This window comes from Panthera onca, chromosome A1, assembly GCF_046562875.1.
Source record: "Panthera onca isolate mPanOnc1 chromosome A1, mPanOnc1 haplotype 2, whole genome shotgun sequence".
Taxonomy (NCBI): Eukaryota; Metazoa; Chordata; class Mammalia; order Carnivora; family Felidae; genus Panthera; species Panthera onca.
The window spans coordinates 40,197,414-40,222,139 of record NC_138339.1 but is presented as its reverse complement, the minus strand read 5'-3'; the positions used below and the strand labels follow the sequence as shown (position 1 = coordinate 40,222,139).

Below are 24,726 nucleotides of genomic sequence, written 5' to 3'. Positions count from 1 at the left end.
AAAACAAAAATGTATGCCGCCATGGTTGAAACTATTGTTTTTGGATCATCACTAAAAAAATAAATAAATAAAATAAAAAATAAAAAATAACTGAGTGAATGTGACAGGGATGCATATTTAAAATTCCTTCCTTTCACTTTCTCAAATTTAGCAACCAAAATAAATGAGTACTATGGCAGCTGAAATAGAGGTCTCCTATTGATCAGGTCATAAAAGTAGGAGCTATCAAAAATACTCTCAAGCATATTCTCCGCAAAATAAAATACATGTAGACGTTGTTTAATGCTAGGCATGAGGACTATAGTTTTAAGGTCCTTTGTGTGATTTTCTCATAATTAATACATACGATAAACTCTCAAATGGGTTAGCAACTGTCAAGGTAAGTAAACTTCACACCTCCTTTCTGTGCCCACTGCCATTTTTACACATGTGAGCACACCTCATAATTACTGTCTTTCTCACTCAGTAGCCCACATAATGGTAATCCCCTACCAAATGAATGAATAAAAGCTACAGGTAATCCTGGCCATCGTGTTTTAAGAAGTATCAGTGGTCGTCCTCTGGCAGTTCAGCTTGGTCTGAACTTTCCTGCTCCAGCGTCTCTGCCCAGAAGGCAGGGTGAGGAAAGAGAACTCCCCGAGCATTTGCCCCGCATCAGACCCTGCTCCACACGCGGGATTCACAAAGATGAGTGATAGGGGCTGCTTTCGCAAAGTGCTCTGAGCCATGTCTTCTTCCTGGAAGATTTGTACTCTAGCAGGGGAGATGTAGATCTTTAACAGATAGTGAATTGATGAATGAATGAATATATATCCAAGGGAGCAGTCACTTCTTGGGGGAGGAGATATCAAGAAAAACAAAGAAGAGAGGTAACAGAGAAGGGGAGGGAGGTTCCAGAATGGATAAGTTGAATGAGTAGCAGCCCCAAGGTGTGAAAATTAATACCTGGTGTATTTGGAGAGGCAGCAAGCACTTTGAGGCATAGGTTTAAGTAGTGTTGGGATTCACGCTGTATAGTTAGAGGCATTTTTGTTTTTGTTTTTGTTTTTACCTTATCTAGACTGAGTCCTGGGAGGGCAAGGACCGTATTCAACCTTCTTTGCAGCCCATACAAGCTTTGCTTAGTGAAGGAGATGAAGAATGTTGGTAGAGTTAAATTTAATGAACTAATATGGAACTATAGTGTATGTGTGTGTTCTCATTTCTCTCCCATTTCCTTGTTCTACCCACTCTCTGGTGTATATGAATAATGAACTGATTAAAACACTCAGCAGAAGGGAAGAGAAGGAGATAAGGAGAAAGAAGAAAAGTTTATGTTTAGTCTAAACCTCTGGGGTTATGATTTCATCAGGGGAGGGGTTGTTTATAAACATATATATAAATAATCGCACTTCAAGACCGTGTGAATACTTGCAGCGAAACAGGATAAATACCATTGGAATGATAAAACCGAGGGACTACAGAATCTCAGAGGAGAATCTCGAAAAGGAAGGCATTTGAATTGGGTATTAAGTGGAAGTAAAAGCAGAATCTGAGAGGTGGTGGTACTGATCGTGGAATAGTGCCAGGCACTATTCTGAATGCTTTATACAGCCTTATGCAGTTCAGCCTCACAATGAACTCTAGGAGGTAGGTATTATTCTTATTATAATTATTACTACACTCATTTCCCAACTGAGGAAACTTGGGCCTAGAATAGTTAAGAAATTTACCCAAAGTCGAACACCTAGTGCGTGGTAAAGCAGAGATTTAAACATAGGCAGGTCTGGCTCCAGTCCAATGAACTATTATCCCAAACTACCACCCACATGGAGACAGAATGGAGGGCCTTGTAGCAGTAAGTAATGCCTTGAGCAAAGAGCTTATCTATGGCAAGGGCAAGACGGATGTAAGGAGTGACTAAACCCAGTTTGGCTAGATAGTTAGGGACCCAGGAAATCTGTACATACTAAAGAATGGCTGTTTATGCAGATTTTTTTTTTAACGTTTATTTATTTTTGAGACAGGGAGAGACAGCATGAACGGGGGAGGGTCAGAAAGAGAGGGAGACACAGAATCTGAAACAGGCTCCAGGCTCTGAGCTGTCGGCACAGAGCCCGACACGGGGCTCGAACTCACGGACCGCGAGATCATGACCTGAGCCAAAGTCGGACGCTTAACCGACTGAGCCACCCAGGCGCCCCTGTTTATGCAGATTTTTAAGGCCCTTCAGTAGGTGCTGCCAACCAACTCTTAGCCCAGCCCTGTTAGAAGTGCCTGAAGTTACATTCTGTTGGGTTTCCTTTCCTTTTATGGTTGCTGGTCTTCCATGCAGCCCCACTTGTTATCGGTGCTTAGCGTGCACTTTGCTAACGGCAAGACCACCACCTTCATGTCCTGCCCCCGGTGCCTGGACACACTCCTTCACCTCTCCAAACCTCAGGGTCCTGGCTTTAAAAAAAAAAGAGGGGGCGGATACCAATAGTACCTCCCTCGGTGGGTTGACAGAAGGGTTAAGGAGTTAATATATTTGTTTAAAAATTTAAAAGAGTGCCTGACACATAGTAAGATATACAGAGACGTAGGGCTCCTAGGATTGCGGAAAAGACTTACTAGAAAGGAAGGTGGAAAAAGAGGAATAAAGGCAGATTTTATTTATCTCACAGAGTTTGGCCAGAGTTCTGTAGCTAAAGATAAATTTGCTGATTTTAGATCCCCCCCCCCCGACCTCCCCCTGGAAGATAATTTTGGAGGGTGTTGTTAGGTTTGGTCACATGGCATTTAAAATGCCACATGACATCTGACATTTGGCCTAGAAGATAATAAAGGCTGGACAGTGCAGTTACAATCCCATCTCTCAGAAACACCACGGTGGGGGGTCAGGGGAATCTATGTAAGCACTACTACCAGCACCTGAAACAAGAAAAAAAATCTGAAAAATCGTGTTTTACGCATCATGTATTGTATACAGTAAAACGAACAATCCCTCGGATTTCTCCATGAGGGATTCGATCTACTGAAGAATTTCTTCTCCCTGGCACATACAATCCATTCTTAAAATGAATTCACTTCTGCTGAGGTTTCTTATACTGAGACAATCCTGAAAAATCGGAGTCCCCCCTCCACGAGAATAGTGTTGACAAGCTCTTTTAAGAACCCCTAAAATAGTTGAGAATGAGTTAAGACCGAGTGACTTTCAATGAAGCTTGGTGTGTCCTGTTAAGTAATAATGCCAGGCAAAGAGATGGAATGTTATCATTCACTCCAGATGGAGATGTTTCCTTATTTTCATCTGTCTGTGTAGTCACACTGTTTCTGTCTGCAAAGAACTAAAAGCGGCTCCCGTAAAAATAATAAAAAATTGAAGTGGATCAAGACAAAGTAGTAGAGACTATAATAACACCAACCCTGTGGGTAAAATCACAGCTGCAAGTTTGGTTTCATATTTAGCACTGAGTTTCTGACAAATAAAAAGGTAGAAGAATCGTGATCTGCGATCTGTGTCTCATTATTGGAGAAGAGGCTGTGTCTTCCACAGGGAAGATAAAAAAGCTCTCCAGCACAGTTCTGGAAGATGTTTTCTATAGGAGACCCCGAACGATTTAATGAGAAACCCACGACAACATGTCTGTAGTAAATGTAGTTCTCAATTTTGTGTGGCTTTTTCTTGTGGTGATATTAAATAAAGACCCGAGTATTAAAATGCAGTGGCGTGAAGTGATTTTATAGCCTTCCTCTGGCTGTAGTTGAACTTCATTCAAGGATAGCACCACACGTCCTGTAGAGGGAGGGGGATGACCTGGCCTGTTAAGCGATCTTCTCTCTGAAGGGGGTCTGATGAAGGGCAGACAGTAGCGGGTTTCATTTCTTGCCCAAGACCTGAAGTACTGGTGCTTCTGACTAGAAGATCCACGTATGAACTTGACAACCTGGTGAGAGGGTGTCAGATTTTCACTTGTGAAAGTGAAGAGTCCTGAGTGATGTTCTTGCCTGCCTGGTAGGTCTTGCCTGATGTTCTTGCCTGCCTCGGGTCACCACTTTCCTGAAGTGGGCACACTCTTATAATTTAAGTGGATACCACGGTATGAGGATAATTTTTATCGTCAGTAATTTTTTTTTCACATTCATACAATGCATGTTTATTGAGCCTCTGCTGTGAGCCAGGGTACCTTCTTTTCTGTGTATCTGCACACAGGTGTATTTACATCTTCTTTCTAAAAGATGCCCTTTCTGCTCTTGGCTTTGTTCATATGTGTGTTTTTTATTTTATTAGTGTTTTAAAATATAAAACCTAGAGGCACTTAGTGTTTCAAGTCCAATAATTCAGAGACATATGAAGGAAATTTACTAATCTTTACTACCCTCTCCCTGCCCCCCTCCCCATGTTACCATTCGTTGTTACCGGTTTGACATGGCTCCCTCCATACTTTGCTCTGTTCTCAAATGACTCTTTTAACTGTTCAGATAGTGTATCTGAAACTTAAATGTATAGTACTGGTGATTTTTTAAAAAATGGAGATGTATTTATTTTACTGACAAGTAGGAGAAATGTTCCCTTAATTACAATCAATTTTCTATAGTGTTCTTGTTTAATTGTTTTGTCTTGAGGGTAGGGAGCCAAGGCAAGGTTACCTCTCTCAAATAACTTAGAAACTAAAGCCCGCATCTTGAATGGAGTCTTTCTTCTTCTGAACAGGACCAAACTTGATGGAATGTGATAAGCTTGTACTGTTCTGATGATGTCAGCCTTCCCTCTGATGTCAGCTTTTGCATATATGTGCAATACAAGTATAGATATGTTCATCAGTTTTGAGACTGGCTTCAGTATCACAGTATCAGATCCAAATGCATTCTGTACACCCTTCTCAAAATTTAATGCTTGCCCTTTCCTCGAGCTTCTGTTAAACAGAGAAGTAATCTGTTTTATAATGTTACTTATTGTGCATTTAAAGAGCATACAGAGTCCTAGGAACAGCACCATCCTAAAGTTGCAAAAGATTTAGAAAATCTGAATATATAGTTATCACTGTCATGCCTCAGACAATACTTGAGGATGGTAAGTGTGAAAACGGAAGACTGTTGAAAAAAACAGAACTACTTTTGGAAAAGCTTAAATAGCAGTGGTAGTTGAAACATTTCTAGATGGCCAAGACTTGCAAACGAGCTATGAAATACTACATGGAAAGAGCCTTCACCATGCTTGAGTTGTTGGGCTTTGCCAGCCCTAACCCAAGAAAACCAGATACACACACACGCTTTCCCAGAATATAACTCTTACACTCGAAGACCAGGAATTATAAAGGTGTGTGTTATGTGTCAGTAAATGAACATTGTTGCAAGGAGTGTTTAAGAAAGCAAGCTTTGGTGTTCTCATTTCACACGTGGGGAAGTGGAGAGAAGGTGGGAGGTATGGGAACATGGCTGGGGGAAGTTCCAAGGCAGAGTGGCCATCTAGTAGAAGAGTGACAAGCAACTGCCCGGCTAGGAGACTGCTTCCTTCCAGCCTCCATGAAGCAGCGTAAGGGTGGCCATCCTTCCCTGGAAACTTCGAGCAACCCGAAAGAAGCAGCGGCGGCTTCATCACATCCAGTTCGTTAATCCCCTCTCTGTCAATCATTGGCATACGATCTGAATAGACTATAAATTCACGTTTCTGGAGCCACATGGTCAAAATAGCACTTTATATTCAGTGTGAAATTCTTAAAATGAAACCCAGCTGGCAGATGGGAAGGATTCTGGGGGATGGGGGAATGGGGAGGGGAATATTGGGTGTGCAAGGGGTGCATGATTTTCCAGCGAGCTTTTTTTATGCTTTGTGCAGATACAGGAGTATTTTTAGACATGTATGATACAGCACGAATGAATTTCTTAGACCTGAACTGTAAGAATCTAATTTATAGTATTTCATAAGAATCTAAAAACCATTAAGATAGTTACGCAAGCCCTTTCAAATTCTTGCCCCTAAGTGTAGAATGATTTGCTCATTTAGGGAACTCTCTCCAGTTCTTCCATGAGTGCTAGTTAATACATTACATCTTCCAGTGCTTTAAATAAGTCCTTGGCTTAATAACCTAATTTAAGAGAGAGAGAGAGACAGCTAGTTCAGCTCACTTTCCGTCTCTTGTTCAGAACTTCTGCCCATCGTGTTGTTCATGTTTGTTCCTTGTCCTTCTCTTTCCTCAGGTTGTATGGGAAGTAGCCTATGTCTTTGTGACTTACAGAACCAGACAAACTCCACTCCAGCACACAATGCTTTTGGTTACTGATCCAAGCCCCAAAACCCTTAAGTCATTCCAGACATCTCCACAGTTTATCACATCAGCTTGCCCCTTCTGACGGCACCAAAGAGCAGTTCAACCTGTGACCAGGTTATTACATACTTGGTGTCTGTGACTTCACGTAAGAAGTCAGGATTCAAATATTTCAGCAGCTGTAAGAGATTTCAACTTGCCCGAATGTTTTTACGAAAACCGTGTGCTGCATTTAACTTGCTAAGAAATGTGCAGGTTATGTGTGTTGTATGTCTGGATGCGAAGCTGGATTCCAATAGACAAGAACTTCTTTCTTTTATCCTTATTTCTCTAGCGCCGCATCTTCTTTCTGTGTGAAAGATTAGATGTCATGAACATGCACCTAAAATTTACAAACCCTGTTCAAGGGCTTTGAAGTCTAGATCCTGTTAGGTGGTTAAACGTGATGAAGATAAGGTATCAGGTACTTCATTTACTAAAAACAAAGTTGCGGTACACGGAGGTAAATGCCGTTTACACCCATCATTTTATTATTGACATCTAACTTACAGTTAAAAATAGCCCAACAGTCATTTGTCAGATCTTGGGAATTCTATGATTTTTATTTTTAAATACTAGGATAGAATCAGCATCTTACTCATGCATATGTGGCAAAGGTGTAAGGAAACAGAGAATAACTTCAGAGTAAAATAGGACGGTTCTGCTGAGCAATTACGTTTCCCTAGAGTGATGGAAAGGCAGGAAATAGGAATCCAGGGCAGTGGCTAAGAAGTACTTTATAACTGACTCCAGAAAATGGGAATAAGTTCTATTTAGAAAATATTTTGCAAATACATTCAAACTAATGTTTATTTTGTTAAAGGATCTGGTTTTAATGACATAATATGTATCCAGTTTTAACCCTACTGTTATGTTCATAGATGTGAATAGTATATATCTGTATGGGAGACTGCAGGGGTGTGGCTATCAATATGGATTTGAGTGTTTTATTTATTTATATGCTACTTTCCTTCATGAAAGGATTTGAGGTGATAGACACTGGTATTGATTCTGACAGTGGACATGATTTTATGTAACACTCTAAACTTCCAACCAAAGTGGGTGTTAATGACTTCCTCCTGAAAAGGCTTTTGATTCAGACAGAATAAAAAGTGTGATTTGAAACTGTTAAAAGCCCCCTTATCTGACCTGATCTGAACTGGTAGTTGAACAGTTAATGAAGAAAAAGTTGGTTAGTGTCTTGTCACTAAGAAATAAAATAAAATAAACGTATATCCTAAATAATTTAACTTAAAACACACAAATCGTGCTAATCTTTTGCTTTTGGGCCAAGGCCTTTTCTCTGAGCATGTGGCCACTAACCAGTGTTCTGTATCATATTTATTGCACAGAATATAGCCATTACCTATGATTTTCAGTTCCTGTTTCTTTAAAATAGAACCATAAGATAAGATAAAACCAGAAGTTCCAAGACATGAGGGAGGTAATGTGCACTTTCACCTGCCTTTATAGTTCTCTAAATCTAATTGGACAGCACTTTGTTTTTAGTGACTTCCCTTTATTGAGTTCTTTGAACACATTCCGTTGAGTTTCTCATAGAAAAAGAAACCGTCCTTTCAATTTCCTATTTTATTCATTGATGCCATATTTAATGAAATGACAATCACTGGTAATAATGACAAGTATGATTGCCTCAATGGGAAGCGTGAAACAACCTGGGAGCAGAAGTGAGCGGATGTGCCACAGAAGCGGTGCCCCAGTTATGAACGTCAGGTGAGCGCGGCCAGCTCAATCCTCAGCTTGCACCCACAGGGTGTGGGCATTCACTGCGCAGGCAACCAACGTCCGTCATTATCTGGAACCCAGGCAATGAAGAGTCAGTTAATCCTAGGTGATTAAGTCGAGGTTAATTGAAAGAGCTTTTATTGTAACCGTATGAGATTTTGTTTTGACACAGCTAAAGATTTGTCCTTACCTGCAACTAGTTGATACTTAACTTATATCATGCCCTCAGTGCATTTTTTGAATCGGCTGTGCGGCAAACATTATTATTGCCATGGTGCCTTCCAATTTTTCATGGCACTTGTTCCACCTGACTTGCCTTAGTCACTGACATACCTACTTGATATCTGTCGGTCTCCTCCAAGTAAGCGCCATGAGGCCCTGAGACATGTTCACCTTTGTATCCTGAGGGCCTGAAACCCTGAACGAAATCTAGTAACAGTAGAAAGACGGAAAGGTGACGTGTTTTTTGGTTTTGGGTTTGTTTTTCTTTTTTTTTTTTTTTTTTTTTTTTTTGGTGCATTTGTTTCAGCCCAATAAAACGTTTTCAGTTTTGCCCACCGAGATTGATTGATTTCTACTTTGAGCGAGAAAGAAAGACTTAGAGTTATACGTGCTCCCCAATGTAGCTCCTGATCTCCTTTGACCCTCCAGTTCCTAAATCTCCTCCTAATTCCAGGGAGGAGGCCTGATGGTTCTTGCTGATAAATCACAGATTGAATCATTAACAGGGCTTTTGTTCTTTGATTTTGCCTTAAAAGATCAATTCAGAACAGAGTTTGTCAACCTCAGCATTACTGACATTTCGGGCTAGACAGTGGTTTGTGGGGGCAGTGGGGGGAGGGGGCAGCGATGGGGGGGTGGTAGCTGTCCGGCGTATTGTAGGATGATTAGCGGCATCCCTGACCATTACCCACAAGATGCCTGCAGTAACCACCCCGCTTCCCCGCCCCCCATTGTGACAACCAGAAATATCTGCACACATTGCCAAATGTCCCCTAAGGGAGTATGGTCACCTTTTGCCTCCACTGAGAACCAGTACCTTGGACTAGTACTGGTTTGACAACGAGGACTCAAGGCCATGCTAACAGTGCTGTGCTAAATCCAGTCAGTGGCTTTTGGAACCTTCATTTCTGGTGTTCTCTTTATGTCTGATTGTAATGTTCTCCAGACTTGTCTTTCACGGGCTTTATTCTGAGTTCAACTAGTCCTGTGTGGGTTTTTTTGGCTAAAATTCCTCAGGACGGATTACCACTCAGCTTTTCTTTCCTCAGACTGCCTGCAAGCCTCTTTCCAAGCTCATATTTCTCAGTTGCCAGGATATTAGGCTCCTGGCCGTATTGACAGTAGGAAAAGAAATTCTCTCCCTGTGACTAAACAACATGGCAGTTCGTCCGAAGGCCGTTTGTTACCTGTTCCCCTTGCTCAGATGTGTTATTGAGGTGGCTGTCCGTTTCTCTGCCTTTCCCCCCTATCTCTCCACGCCTTCCTGTTTTTCCTTTTCCTCCCAGTGTTTCCATGGTGGCTCCTTGCTGGAGCCAGAGGACAAACTGCTGACAGGAACATCCCTTGAATATCTCTGCATCTGGACAGGGCCGTTGGCACCCTCAATTGGCGGCTAAGCAATGTGTGGCTTGCCATATTCGTCTCCTGTTTAAGACCCAAGAATTTGAATCTGCCCCAACGTCTAAATGTTGTCGTTGTTAGGACAGAGTGCTGCCATAGTATCACAAGGCTAGTATTAAACAGGTTTGTTTGGGTTCCATATATCAATATTTTGGATTGTTACTCCTAACGTTGCTTTCCCACACCTCATAGCTGCAAGATTGAGATAGGGGATATATAGTCCATTACAGAAGCCAAATAAGCTAGAATATATAAACTATTTTTAAAAGATATTTGGGTTTTTAACAAGCTGTAGCCATTGTTCAAGCTTATTTTTTTCCTAATATTTTGTTAAGTCAAAGAATTGCTTGAGTGGACCAACTGATAGTAGTTTTGTGAACGGCATGAAGGGCACCAGTATGGACTAAGCAGGAAGAAGAATTAGGCCTGTCAGAGTCAAAGCATGCTCTCCTGCTTGTATGATCAGGTCACAATCAATGAAAAGTGCATTTGCAGCATGGAGCTTTGTATAACAGAAAAAAAAAGGCTAAATGTGAGACCCAGCCAAAAAACAATCTCAAAATATACAATACTCTTTTAAGAAAACTCAAAATATTAAATAGTATAGTGATTGTCGTTCATGTGTCCGCTGACATCAAGTTACCTCAGATGTTTTAGTAAAGTAACTCTGGGGGATGAAAGTTGCGCCCTGGGAGGCAAGTGTGGGATTTGAAAAATACCAGGCTCCGGGTTTTCTTTCTCTCGTGCCATTTTGCAGAATCACAGGCTATGGTGGAAAACAGTGCAATTCTGTGACACAAAAGCATGTGTTCTCAGCATTGGAAGGTCCTCAGAGCACATCTACCAGTCCTTACCTAAGCACTGAGCAAGGCAGGGGAGGAATGATCTAATCGTGTTGATCCTTTTCAGTTACTGACGCAGACACAACTGTTGGTAATTGATGAAGTTCTTTCCCCAATACCTCCTAACCTCAAAAAGTACGGAATTCATGTCTTTAACCTGCACTTTACAATACCAACATATCTATCCACCCTCCCACCCAGCCAGCCATTTCAATATGCACAGTTAATGAGTATTAAGTTTAAAAAAATAACCTTAAAAGAATCAATTTCATGGTGAATGCATCCAGTTAAGCAAGCCATTTAAACAACATTTTACTCGTGTGTAGCAGACCATTTTATAAGTTACTGATAGCTTTACAAGCCTGTGTTTCAGACAAGCTAATTGGTTGTCTCCGATGTGTTTGGGGCTTTCACTCATTAACTCTCCTTCCTGTCTAGTACATACTTGACTAGCTCTCATACGTATATAGGTAGAACTGTTTAAACAGCCATATTCTATTGCCAGGAAAAAAGTTTTTCATAGACACGTTTCTTCCTACTTATTATGTTTGATTTTTGAAATAAAGGTAAATCATAAGCAAGTATTATCTCAGACACGGAAGGTGCAGAATCAAGTATAACACCCTAAACGTGTTGGTACCGAAAATGAATGCTCTTTTGAAAGAGTGGAATAGAATTGATTACAGAAGGGAAAGAGAGGAGAGCAAAAGAAAATGATATGCTGTTGAAACCTGGCTGCCTCTGTAATTAATGACAATGTTATAGATGTTATTGAAAAGTCAGATACCTGCACCTGCATGCAAAGACAAGTGTACTGATGCTTCTCTTTTCGCATATGTCAGTGCTTTCCATTCTCTGAGATAAGAATTAGATGCTTTGTTTGGACACAGATTAAAGGAATAGCTCAAAACATATGTGTCCTTTGGGTCTTGAGATTTCTGGAGTGGGTCTATTTTCCATGAGGGGTTGCTTACTTTTCTGTTTGCAAAACAATCCATTGCAGTTGCCTGTAGGCATATGTGTAATAGAGTTTAAACCAATTAGACCTAGAGTTTTGAAACTGTTCATGGAATCCCACCTCCTGCCTGAAACCTCGGCCTGACTAATTGAAAGAGGTGGCAACTTCTCTCCAGCGTTCAGTTTCCTTCCTTTCCTCACATTTTAATCTGAGATAAAATACAGTACCTGCTATCTTGCCCTTTCGTGATAGTTTCAGCTCTTCACATTTGTTTAAAAATAAATGAGTATCTTCTTTATGTCTGGCGTTGTAACTGTGTACATCAGAGAATACAAAATCATTTCTTTTCATTCATTGTCTATGCCTTCAAGGAATTGAGGTCTCTTACACATGAAAAAATTAAAAATCATTACCCAAATCTGTGGGTGGATGTTTCTCAGGTGAAACTAGGATAGCCTCATAAATCTGAGTGAAAATAGAGTTCACCCCAGACCTGTGAAGATGCTTCATTCCCATTGAGTCCTGATATCCTAACTCATTAATTTATACAATAAGCATTGATAAAGTCTGTTTGAAGGAGAAAGTAATGACTCCATATAACTGAATTCATAAATAGGCAAAAAGTAGAAACAGCCCAAATGTTCATCAGCTGATAAACATGGATAAATAAAATGTGGTATGTCCATGCAATGGAATATTGTTCAGCCATAAAAAGAAACGCTCATGCTCAATGCCACAACATGATGAACCTTGAAAACTTTATGCTAAGTGAGAGGAACCAGACACTAAAGGCCATGTTTTATATGATTCCATTTATTTGAAATGTCCAGAATAGGCAAATCCATAGAGACAGAAAGTAAGTTAATGACTGCCAAGGGCTGGGGGAAAGGGCAAAAGGGGAGTGACTGCTAACAGGTAAAGAGTTTCTTTTACAAGCGGTGAAAATGTCTGGAGGTTAGAGAACAGTGGTGATTGCAGATATCTGTGAATATACTAACATCACTAACTTGTACACTTTTAAAAGGGTGAGCTTTACGCTCCACAAATTGAATCTCAATAAATGAAGATTAAGTGTCTGTAGAGCCAAATTAAAAGGTGTTAAAGTGTGTGCTAACGAAATGCAAAATCCAAGCAAGTAGTAAAGGAAATTCTTCAGAATTTTTAGGAAGGGGCGTCTGCTTCTAAGAGTTGACTCCATGAAGTAGGTAATGGTAACTTACATCCAAGAGCAAACAGTCCCCTCTGAAGATCAGGACATTCTTTTTGTTGCGGCAACTATTTTCATAAAGAGCCTAAGTGGGCAATGAGTGATTCCAAAAATTTTGCCCTGGATACCTATAGCTCCAATCACGTTTCAGCCTAAAAACTCTGTTTGGAAAGCAACTCAAGTTCAATGAGATGGAAACCTTGGTACAATGATAACCCATTTCATTTGGGATGGAAAAAGTTGTTTCCTTATTGGGAAAGTGTTTTTAACCCTGGAAAATTTAATCTTAAGAGTATAAGCGATAGGGACACCTGGGTGGGTCTATTGGTTAAGCGTCTGACTCTTGATCTCAGCTCAGGTCTTGATCTCAGCATCATGAGTTCAAGCCCTACATTGGACTCTGTGTTGGGCATGAAGCCTACTTAAAAAACAAAACAACAAAAAAATTTATATATACTTATAAAAACATATATATATATATATATATGTATATATGTGTATATATATGATGAAATAACCAAATCTGCGATATTAATACTTTCATTTTAAGTATATATTACATTGAGGATAAATTATTTCAGAATTGGCTTCCTATGTAGAAAAGCATGCGAATTTAGTTAAGCTTGTAAATAGTATTAGAAAGCATCAGAGCTTGAGAGTCACTGAATTTATAAATTTAATTGAAGAAATGTTTAAAAATTCTTACTGGGGAAAAAAGAAAGACTTCTTAAGTATATGAGGATGTTTTGATTATTAGAAAAAGAAATTGAATATATTAAATTTATAAATCGAGTTTTGAAATGTTTAAGAGTGGTCAATTAAACTAAGTTTATGAAAGGACCTAAACAGTATTCAACTTCCCGAGTGTACTGTTAAAACTTACCAGATATATAGATGGAATGGTAAGATTTTTAAATTGAATATAATAGCTTCAGGAAAAACTAGGTTTTAAATTGAATATAATAGCTTCAGGAAAAACTAGCTTCAGAAAAAAATAGGTTTCAGGAAAAACAATACTGTGGTATTGGTTAAGATCAGAGTGCTGTTTTCTGGCCCCTAGTTCCTTTTTAAAGGAACTTTTTAAAACTGCAGGGTAACAATACTAGTATTGCTCTGCACTAAGAGCCATCCTCACGGACACCAAAAACTTTCAACTGACAGGTGGACCCTGTGCCCTGGCTAGTTCTGCTGCTGTTAGGAGGTCTCCACCCAAAAGAGACCCAGGCTGAACACAGAGGGGTAAAAATATGACTTTATGACCCTTCTCTAGTCTAATCCCTTGTGCTAGACTACAATCCAAAGCATCTGAAATTATAAGTGGAGCCCGGCCAGGTTGGGAAAGCCAACTTCTCTGGCCCCCTAAAGTATGAGCCAAAATGGGGAAGAGGTGGCCATCCCAAGGCCTGGAAAGCCAGCCACGCAGGCCTCTCCCAGGCATTCCTTGTACCCCTGCTGGACAAAGTGGGAAGCTGCTTTTGCCAGGGATTGTCTTTTTTTTTTTTTTTTTTAAAGGGCCAAATAGTAAATATTCTAGACTTTGTGGACTATACTGTCTCTGTAGCAGTTACTCAACTTTGCCGTTGTGGCATGAAAGCAGCCATAGATAAGTGAGTAAGCATGGCCATGTTCCAATAAAACTTTATTTGCCTGGGTGCTGGGAGGACAGCCAACAGTGGCTACTGTAACTAAGGTCCCTTCTACTTTTAAAGTTTCTTCGACATTAAGGCTTCCCCTTGAGGTGATAGGAAGACATCAGCTGGGTCTAAAAATATGAATGTTTATACGCTGATTCTTTCTTCTTGTGGATGGAGGCACTGTGGGTTGGAAGCAGAAGTTGGAGCGAAGGCCTGCATACAGGAATCACTTCAGGAGGCTCGGGAGGGCCAAGTAGAATCACTGGGATAGAGGAAATACTCTACAGGGATACTGGCTGTCTTTCATTGGCCCCCAAAGACAGGAAGCATCCATAATCCATACCTCATTTCTGCCTCTCAACAGTGGTTGTCCGATAAGCTTTTTGGATAGGACAATAAAAGAAACCTTCTAGGCATATGAAAAAGAGAAAATAGATATAACTTGTTCCATAATTGTAGGTTAGCAGATTAAGCAAAAAAGAGGAACGCTTTTCAGATTTTAACTCCTACCACCAAAGCAATGGGATCATTTTATTCAACTCTCCTGGGACATGCTAACTTCTCCCGTGCAATGGAAGGCTGGGTTTCTATATAATTATTGTCACACCATATAACATGTTCTACACATCAGAGATTACTGATTGGGCAAGAAGACTTCTCGTAAGGGCAGGGCTCAGTCACAGGTCATGACCTGCAGGCATTTGTCTGGTTTTTAATTATTCCAAGGTCAAGCAGGCTGCACTTTGATTAAGAAAGAAGCGATCTTCCTGGAACTACACTTTATGTTATACCTAGTGTTCTTGAAATCTATCATCCATGATAGATTTGCACTTCCAAAGTAATGCTGTGGTATTGGTTAAGATCCGAGTGCTGTTTTCTGGCCCCTATTAGTGCTCAGTAAAAAGGAAACAGTATCTGTTCTGTGCTATAATATCTTAGGGACTATGGCAAATTGGTTTTACCTGTATTATTTATTTCTGCCTTTAATGACATATCTAATACCTTTCTAAGGATTTCAAAATCCTGCAAGTAGTACAATGAAAAGGGGAACAGCTGGCACTGCTCTCTCTAGACTAACCTTTCTTTGAACAAGCTGCCAAGAATGCACTCGGAAGAATCTTAATGATGCCCTGCCACTTTATCTCCAGACTCCATCCTGGAGCCACGGCGTGGGCAAAGTTCTCTCTGACTTTGGTGGAGGTTACCAAGTTAAGCCTACTCTGTGAGCTTCTGCAATTAAGACCACAAAACGAAGACCCCTTTGCAAACTCACACACAAGATGCACATACTTGTGTGTGCTGGTGAGTGCTTGACAACTGACTCCCTGGAAGGAAAAACATCTTGGTTTGTGGCGCTTGCGGATTTCCGTGGTGTAAATAGTTCAAACCCTGGCCAGTTTCATGACTCGTACAATTTGACATCCTCGTACCTCGAGGTGGAAAGAGAAGGCGCGCGGTCAGCATTTCAATACAAATGTTTCCACCAGTGTGACATGTTACTACAGTAGGTGCTTCTGCTCTGGTGATGAAAGTGAGGACTCGGGTAAAGACGATGCAAGTTCTGCTCCCTTTTTGACCATCATGGACAGTCTCCTACCAAATTTCACAGTTCATTCAGGCTCTCTTACCATCCTATTCATCGGAGCCCTGGAGTAAATTTATCATCCAGACCATACTTTTACCAAAGAGGTGAAAAACCAAAATGAACCTGTCCCCAAAAAACATTATTCATATTATTCATATAGTTATTTGAAAAATACAAGCTATGTGATGGACATGTTGTGTACTTACAAAGACAAGAAAGCTATAATGGCTCTTCTGGGTCAAGATAGTTACAGAGTCGCATTCTCTTGCATTGTGCCCATGCTTGCCTGTCAGATCCCTCTGCCTAGCAGATCCACACTGCAGCTCTTCTTGCTGGCCCGCTGAAGTTTGCTTGTGATCCTCACCCAGTGTCCCTACTGTCTTGTCTTACCTGCTGACTGATCAGTTTGAAAGGAGCTGAAGGGGTGCCTAGGTGGCTCAGTTGGTTAAGTGTCCAACTTCGGCTCAGGTCACGATCTCACCGATCTTGGGTTCGAGCCCCGCATCAGGCTCTGTGCAGATAGCTCAGAGCCTGGATCCTGCTTCGGATTCTGTGTCTCCCTCTCTCTGCCCTTCGTCTGCTCACGCTCGCTCTCTGTCTCTGTCTGTCTCTCTCTTTCTCTCTCAAAAATAAATAAACATTAAAAAAAACAAAAGGAGCTGAAGATGTCAGCCTGGACTCCCTCATGAGACTGATTCCTTTTCTAGAGGTGAAGAAAGAATGTGCCTTTATTTCTAAAGTGTGTTTGAACATTCTTCTACTGAGATACTTCTTTTTCAAATTGACTTACGTGACCTAAGACTTATTCTAATGCTCCTGTCTCTCTTTATGGGAATCAGTTGCTTTTCTTCCAGCTGAGGTATAATCAGGATGCTATGAATGAGTGAAAAAGCATATTTGGTTAACTGTACAGTATTAAGCAGTCTTTTGTGGGCACTGAAAAGCCAGGGGCAGAGGAGCTGGTAATCTCACTAATACCAATGATGAGGACAGCCCCCTCTTCAGGCTGCTATTTCTGTTTTCGGTTTGACAGTATTCTGCTCTAATCAGTGGAACCCCACACATTGGCCAGTGGGATGCTGGCACAGGTGGCTCGTGAAATCACGCTCATGCTGCCTACACACATGCACCAGTCTCGTTCAGAAGTGGTGGTTCAATGGGAAAGGTGGGAAGCCAACCAATGGGAAGCACATTTTCAAAGCTCCTTACATTGATCTTCCCCCTACTGCAACCCACCACAGCCACCCTCAAGTCAAAAGGGGTCCGTTATAATCTGCTAGTTTTTCCCGGGAGGAATATATGTGTTGTGTGTAGGTGGGGATCTAGAGAAGTGCAGGAAGAACAGATGTCCAGCTTCTATAGAAGATATCTTCTATCTCTAGCCTCAGACAGGGCAAGAGACACCTGCGTTAACAGGAACAGGACCACCTCAGGGGGAGTCCTGGACATAGGAGGGGGTGGGGCATGTTTAGTTATAGCGATGACTGATTGGTGCTAATGGCATTGAGGTCACTAGAACTAGGGGTGATGTTTTCTAGGATGCACAACACAGTCCCACGCAGTAAAGAATCGTCACATGCCCTAACCCCTTTTTTAATGTCTTACAACATAATCGTGTGGGTCAAAGCACTGTTTATAAATATCTGAGCTTAGAACTTAACTCTGTCACGTAAAAACACTAAGTCATCCCTTTTGGACTGTTCTCTCCCCTGATCCCCAGAGAGTTTAAAGGAAAACGAGGCCAACTCTGGGCACACACTACTTACATGCTTTAACAACAAAAATAGGAAAAACAAGCCGTTTATTATTATAAATAAAATGAGTCTCGCAGACTTTTCAAAGGAAAGACCTATCATTGCAGTTCAGAAACTGTTTACATGACGTCTAGAAATTTAGTCACAACAAGTTTGCAAGAATTAAAATAAAATTTTTGCTTGTGAAATTAGGGCAAGAAAGGAAAATCAATGAGTATCGTCAGAGAACCCCATTGGAGGTCCTGCAAGTAGGAAAGGATTATTATTTCTCTACTCAAAGAAACATAAAGGACATCTCCTACCCAGTGAGGCAGTCTCCTGTACTGTGTCATTGTCTCAGGTCTCACAGCTGCTGCAAACGTGAACAGCCATGTGATGGTACTGAGTTGTCTCTTACATTAGGACTTGACAATAAATGCGGTGTGTGAATCACAGAATGCAGTAACACACATCACCCCGCAGTGGCATGAGTGAAGAAGGGCTGGGATGACATAGCTAAAAGAGGTTGGCTCCTTATGGTGGCTTTGTTTTCCTATCTCTAGGGTGGACACATGGCCACCAACAAATGCCCACTCCCTGTGGCTGACCCGAAAATAGCCAACTGACTGCAGGTTGCCAGGCAGCAGTTTCCCATGTCATTGCCCCAAGTGCCATCGCTAGAAGCCAATGTGAAAGTCTCCTCTTCTTGCAATTTCCAGTGAACAATAATATCCAAGCAGCTGATTAAGTATTCAAAATACAGGATTTATGTGGGTCCAACCTAAACACCTCTCTTTAAACATCAGCGTAGGGAAGGACCAAAAAAGCCATGGTGGACAAGTCAAATGTGCCTGTAACTTGTGTCTTAATAATACAGAGGAGGTGAAATTTGAAGTTCAGGTTAATCTAAGGAAACTAAGTGAAAATGTTAACCTAACGGGAAAAGTTCGAGTCAGAGCCTGAGGTCTCCATCTTCCCCCTCTCTTCTATTATCTGCTTTGTTTTTAGAAACATGAAGCTCAGGGTAATGAAAAGCTATGTTCCGGCAGCAAACAGTCACTCACTGTCCTTGAATCTCACTGAAATGCCAGACTTGTTTTAAAATTGATATTATAAGTGTAGGGTGGTGTGGAATCATTTGGATACCAGTCGGGGGAATATGGCAGGGTCAGATACCCACTTAGGTTACAGATCTGAAAATCTCAGGTTACACAGCCATATTTGTCAGCTTAACACCATCAGGCTCCTTTATCTGGTGACCACCCTGTAATCGAACCTTCCATTTCCTTCTCATGTTTCATATTCAGCCGGAACAACTTCTGAAGCGTAACTACCTTCAGACATCTTTATTATCTTCCAAGCGTGCCTACGCAATCATCTATATTCTCAGTTGCCTGGAAACCAACCTAATGTCTACCTAAATCCTTATTGGTGTTTTTGTTTTTGTTTTTGTTTTGTCTGGTCTATATTGCAAAATATCACAACTTGTATTCGGTGATTACTTAAATCTAGCATTGTTTTCAAATTAGCTGTTACTATGCCACCAGGATCAGTTCTGTGAATTTTTAAATGAACCATTTGAAGGAAGTATTGTTTGTAACATACAAATACTGTGTTAGTCTTTTTCTTTATTTAAATATTGTTGAGTTTCCTGCCACCAGTCCCTTTCTCCATTATTAGCAATACTTAAAGTGCTGCCCCTTTAGATTTGAGGTTATGAAATGTGACAAGCATAAAACTTCTTCACGTACCAGATCTTGGATGTTACGTGTTGTCTGCCCCTCTTGATGGGAGGCGTTATTGATCAAACACTGAATTGCATTGTAAGCGTTCGGTAGTGCAGTCTGAAGCCCCACTTTGTGGGAGAAGCAGGCAGACTGACATCTCTGATTGTAAACTCTTCAGAGCAGCCGGCTCCTCCTTCAAGCCTTAGACGTAAACATGCTCCCCACCTGTCCCCCCCGCCAGCTCTTCTCTCCCCCTGCTGGTGGATGGCCTCCCGTGGTGGGGGTAGAGCTGGTCTAGTGCTGGTTGTTGCACAAGCAATTTCAGATTCTCTTGGAAGTAAGTTGTTTTCAGTGCTGTAAAGAAGAGAAAGTGAAAGAATGGACCTTAATATTTTCTGTAAGGGAGAACCCTCTTAGCATGATTTGTAAAATACCTTGGGCAAAAGCTGTTCTGAAGCCATATACCCATTTTCTGCTCTGAAATGAGATTTTCATTACTTTTCAGAATCAAAATTAACGAGAGTCCTTCCATTGTCACAGGCTTTTTTTTTTTAAGTAGTAGTATTTGTTATTAATTTGCAGACTATTTAAAGAAGGACTGTGGGGACACACTTGAACTGTAGAATGTTAGCACAATTGTGGTTCCTAAGTTAGCATAAAAATGTAGTATTTCTTACATGTATCTTCCTGCACACATGAAAAAAAAAATTTACACATAATTTAATACCACTTTGGGTGATGTACGTCTCCTATAGTCTGATACTTACAATGATACAGGCAAAATGAAACCACATTTGGGAATAGCATATGGTTGAGGCACTTTCTTTTTCTAGGTCGAGTATTGATTACGGTAAGACCTTAGAATTTCCCGCTGCACGTGGGATTTAATGAAATTTGTTGACCAAGAATGTCTTTGAACATTGGTTGTTCTGATGTTGCCACTCACTGTATTCTATGTTATATAAACATCACTGGGCTATAAATATGGTGTCCTGTTCTTGTGTGATGTAGTGTGGGGAGGGGAGGGGAGCCTTATGAACTTTGTACTTTATCATACCCTTTAAGAGATCATCAATTCGTCTGGAAGACATAACAATTTGATATTCCTTCACCGTCAGAAATTAGTAGTCCCGGATGCTATTAGTATCCTAGCCAGTCTACTTTAAGAATGACTTATGACTGGATATTAATCAAACAGGTTTTTAAGATAGCCAATTCTCCGCCCACATACCAGTTATATGGTCTTGATTTTTACCTCCCTGAAAATTCAGGACTAGGAGAAGAAAAAGCTGGGAGACTTTATGTATGTAGGTATACGTGTACAAGTTTGTGCGCGCTCTCTCTCGCTCTCTTTCTATCCTCTTGCCTAAAAAAATGCTTTCCCAGGTCTCAAAAGTAGATACTAGAAATTTAAGGGAGGGAGAGAAAAGATTACTTAAATTATAATTTTGTTGCGTATGTGTTCGATAAAATAATTGAGTCTTCAGTAATCGATATAGTATATACTAAATTGTCCCCTTGTTAGCAAGGGGATGGCAGTGAAAGTTGCTCTGCCTGACTTATTTTGATTGAATTGATTCTTTTGGTGTGTGCAGCGTATTTTGCCCTGTGCGATGGTACATGTAATTCATCAGACCTCCCATGCTGGTAAATGTGTGGGTGAGACAGTGGCTTGCAAGCAGGTCAGTCACCCCTAAAGAAAACAGTCCTGGGTCACAACATATAACCCACATTTTAACAACAGCTGCGGATGGAGTTCTAGAGAGTCCTAAACATCACAGTTCATATAAGTTCTCCTTGAAATCCCTCCCATGATTCATCACTATCAAAATTTTGGAATAAGAAAGGTTCTGATATAACTAATAACATATTTATGTTTTCCCCCCTTAAGGTCAAAAAATATTTTGAACTTGAACCACTTGCACGTGGAAAACGCTGGATTCTGCAGCCCTGCTCTCTGGATGACATGGATGCACTGAAAGACAGCTTCTCTCAGCTGATAAATTTGTTAGAAGAAAAAGACCATGAAGCTGTAAGAATGTGAAATCTGGCAAAGAACACGGGTTCCCAAAGGCCTTGAACCTATCGTGTTAGTTTCTCATTTTAGTTTTATTTTGGTATCAAGACTTTAATGGCTTCAGTATCTATTTTCCTCTAGTTATCTCAGACTCCCATCTCTCTATTAAAGTGAATATTCTATAAATCAGGTGAATTATCATCGGCATTAACGTCAAGTACACACTACTGAGAGAGAATTTATTCTCTGTTTACCACTAATTATCTTCACTGCATGTCTCTTCCTTCTGTTATTCTAAGCAGTTCTTCTATACTCTGTGCTAAAATGGATGGAATTTGTGGCTCACAGAGATCAAATCCCTTATGAAGGACTCAGGGAGACTCCGAACTTTGACTCGTTTTCCCTGGGTTTGGAGGTAGAGTGTTATGTGACTGGGGCTCCTCATAATATGTCTGTTGTTTCGGGTTTTTATTTTATCTTACCATGTTTTATTTTTTAGTGTTTCGTATACAGGCCTTATAGATTATGAGAGAAAAATGAGCACCAAAAATTTCAATTCATCACCTTATCAGAGAGGAATCTCCTGCCAGGGTAAAATTAACTTGGAAGAACTTAAAGACAAGATGCATCATTTCCATGATTACATCTGAAGTCTCCCTCCCCTTTTAAGAGGAAGACTTTTAGGTTTTGAGAAGAGAGGGAATTTAGGCACAACGCACGTGTCATCGATTACTTTTTCATCAAGTCCTCAAATATTTTTCTAATGGAAAGACTCCCCTGCGTAAAGTCAAGCTACAACATAATATAGGTATCTTTTTTCTAAAAATCTTAAGTGTCTGATTGAAAGAAAGAAAGTAATTTTTAAAATGACAGATGCAATTTTTAAAAACAGCCGAGTGAAGTATACAGTGGCTAGGGTTTAAGCTGGCGCGGATTTGACAAAGATAACAAAGACAGAATCCCTATATTCATCCATTAAGTGCTAATGGAGTTTAACGGAGTCGCTTATTGTCTCCAACTAGTAATGAAAGGTCTATCAGTATTCCTATTATAAACCTCTATTTTCAGGGGTTTCAGTGTGCCCTTAAAAATGTGCTGGGGCTGCAGCAAATCATTTTAGGGCCTAGATTCAGTCTTTGGAACTCATTTTATTTTTTTCATTTAATTTAAATGATAAGATTGTAGCGACAAAGGTGCAGTTTTACTGAGGTTTGCACCTTTGACCTTTTCTAAATCAAGAATAATCTATGGACATTGAAGTTTATGGATGTAATACTCTTTGGCACATTTTGTAGATTTTTGACCACTTAAAATGCAAAATGGCCAAATGATACAAATGTGCTCCTTTCACCTGAGCAATAAAAACACGTTTGTAATTTTTAGGTAGCATAGACCGGTTCTCAAATACCACAGACCCACACTGTATTACAGGGTGATGTCATACCTTGTAATTCTCCAGAAGATAGACATCGCTCAACTATAGCTTTTGTGGTTTAATCTCGTAGGTGGACTTTAATGAAATCATTCCCTTTGAAACATCGAACACTTCTTTAAGCTTTTTTTTTTTTCTTCCCATGGAACAGATCCAAAAAGATTCATATTCAATCTTGTCTCCAGCATCCTTGAATATTTTTACACTGTGTAATGCGTGAGCAGCACAAAACTTTTATTCCGATGACCAGTGACACAATTCCTGCGTTCGTTCTGTTCTGTCGTGCTCACGTTCTGTGACAAATAAATGATGATTAGGCATTGCTTTCTCTGCAAGTTCATTAAATGTAGAATGTTGTCTTTTTAAGATACTGTGGCTGAGTGCTCCTAAGCCATCTGTTAAATGACTTCCCGTTGTCTGTGTGTGTGTGTGTGTTCATGTGTGCGCCAGTGATGGGCTTCTTCTCAGACCCACGACTGTCTGCAGTGTCTCAGCCGTCAGAATGAAAACATTATCAATCAGTACCCAACAACAGCTGTTTTTGACAAGTTTCTGTCTGACGCCTAATGCTTTACAACTGTCAATAAGGCTCCTTCTTTGTCTGGCAGTTCGGCACTCGCTGTGTTGCTGCTTCCGTGCGGCATCCTGTCCTTGTAACCCTAGAATTGGCCGTGTTTTTGGAAATCCACTTGGGGGGGGGGAGGGGGTTTGGACGGGCGAGTGTGGGTGGGTGGCGGGTGGCGGGTGTGCGTGTACATCTATTCCTACTTTCCTGTAAAGTGCCACAGGTGTGTTAGTTTGCATATTCCAATATTATATAGGAAAAACAGTCTGTTATGTATTTCCTCACTTAGCTTCTTGTTATATTTATGGAAGTCACCCGTTTTTGTACCTTCTTAGCTAAAGCAGTTGCCTTTTTGTAATGGCAATTAATTTATACGACAAAACTTTGTATCTACTGTAGTTTATAGTCTCGGTTGCTAATTAACTGCCACATCGCCCTGTCTTTCTATTTTAAAAGATCTGTATCTATCCTTAGAGGTTAACAGATTCATGTGGACAATTGCCAGACAAGAAGACCTTGTATTGTCCGTGATTTATATATGATTTCCACTATTCTTCAAATGAAAATAAACGCTGAGTAGAATTGATGTTTTCAGACTGACTCCTTTCAAGCTTTTAGCATTTGGGAGTCGCAGATTTCTGTTTACATTTGTGTTGCCTGTTTAAGTCTTCAAAATAAGTTCTGCTGCTCTTGGGTCAAAACAAATGATTAATTCACATTTCCTTTGAAGCCATTGTGAAAACTTTAAAAGACGGAAAAAAAAAAAAAAAGCAAGTGTCTTTTCCAGTTGGTTTGTCTTCAGCGATTTACTTTCATGGGAGCTGTTCCTTCAGAATGAGTGAGCAGAGTGGAGATGTTAATGCAAAGTGTCATCTTTCAGTCAAAGCATCAGTTTATAATATTTGCTGTAAAAGCAACGTTCTGAGAGGGACTGGGACGATGAACTATTTCCTTCAGTGGTGATTGCTGCCCTGAGGAAATAAATATTTTTAAGCGACTTGAGGAAATGCTGTGTATTTACAGGTCCATCCTTAAGAACGGGAGTGCTCTGTAAAAGAGAAAGAGAGTGAGAAAGAAAAATAAAATAGATGGATGGAAGAAGAGAGAGAAAGAAAAAGAAAAAAAAAAGTACATGATAGAAGAGGAAAAATTCAAACCCCAGCTCTCGTTTGGTCCCCAGTGCATTATCCCAACACATCCTTTGACTACCCACAACACTTCACTTCTCAGCTGGGATTCAACCTGGCATTCCTAGTTCCGTTTGCAAGGTAGGCGATTAGTGGTTATCAAGTTCCGAAGCATCTCAGACCTATCCAAGCAAATGTGGACAGAACTGTAAAATTTTGAAGCAAATGGGTTTTCTTAATGTCCAGATGGGATATTCAGAC

The 24,726-nt window shown here is 40.5% G+C and overlaps 1 protein-coding gene across 4 annotated transcripts in view; it reads left to right on the top strand.

The window, feature by feature from the left end:
* The window catches only part of ARL15 (ARF like GTPase 15), a 552,301-nt gene extending 528,377 nt beyond the window's left edge, over positions 1-23,924 (top strand). For all 4 annotated transcript variants that reach the window (XM_078445526.2, XM_078445524.2, XM_078445522.2 and 1 more), the window contains one exon: positions 21,216-23,924. In XM_078445526.2, the coding sequence (XP_078301652.1) occupies positions 21,216-21,368 (153 nt within the window). In that variant the 3' untranslated portion in view covers positions 21,369-23,924. The remainder of the gene's footprint in view (positions 1-21,215) is intronic.
* The last annotated feature ends 802 nt before the right edge of the window (positions 23,925-24,726 follow it).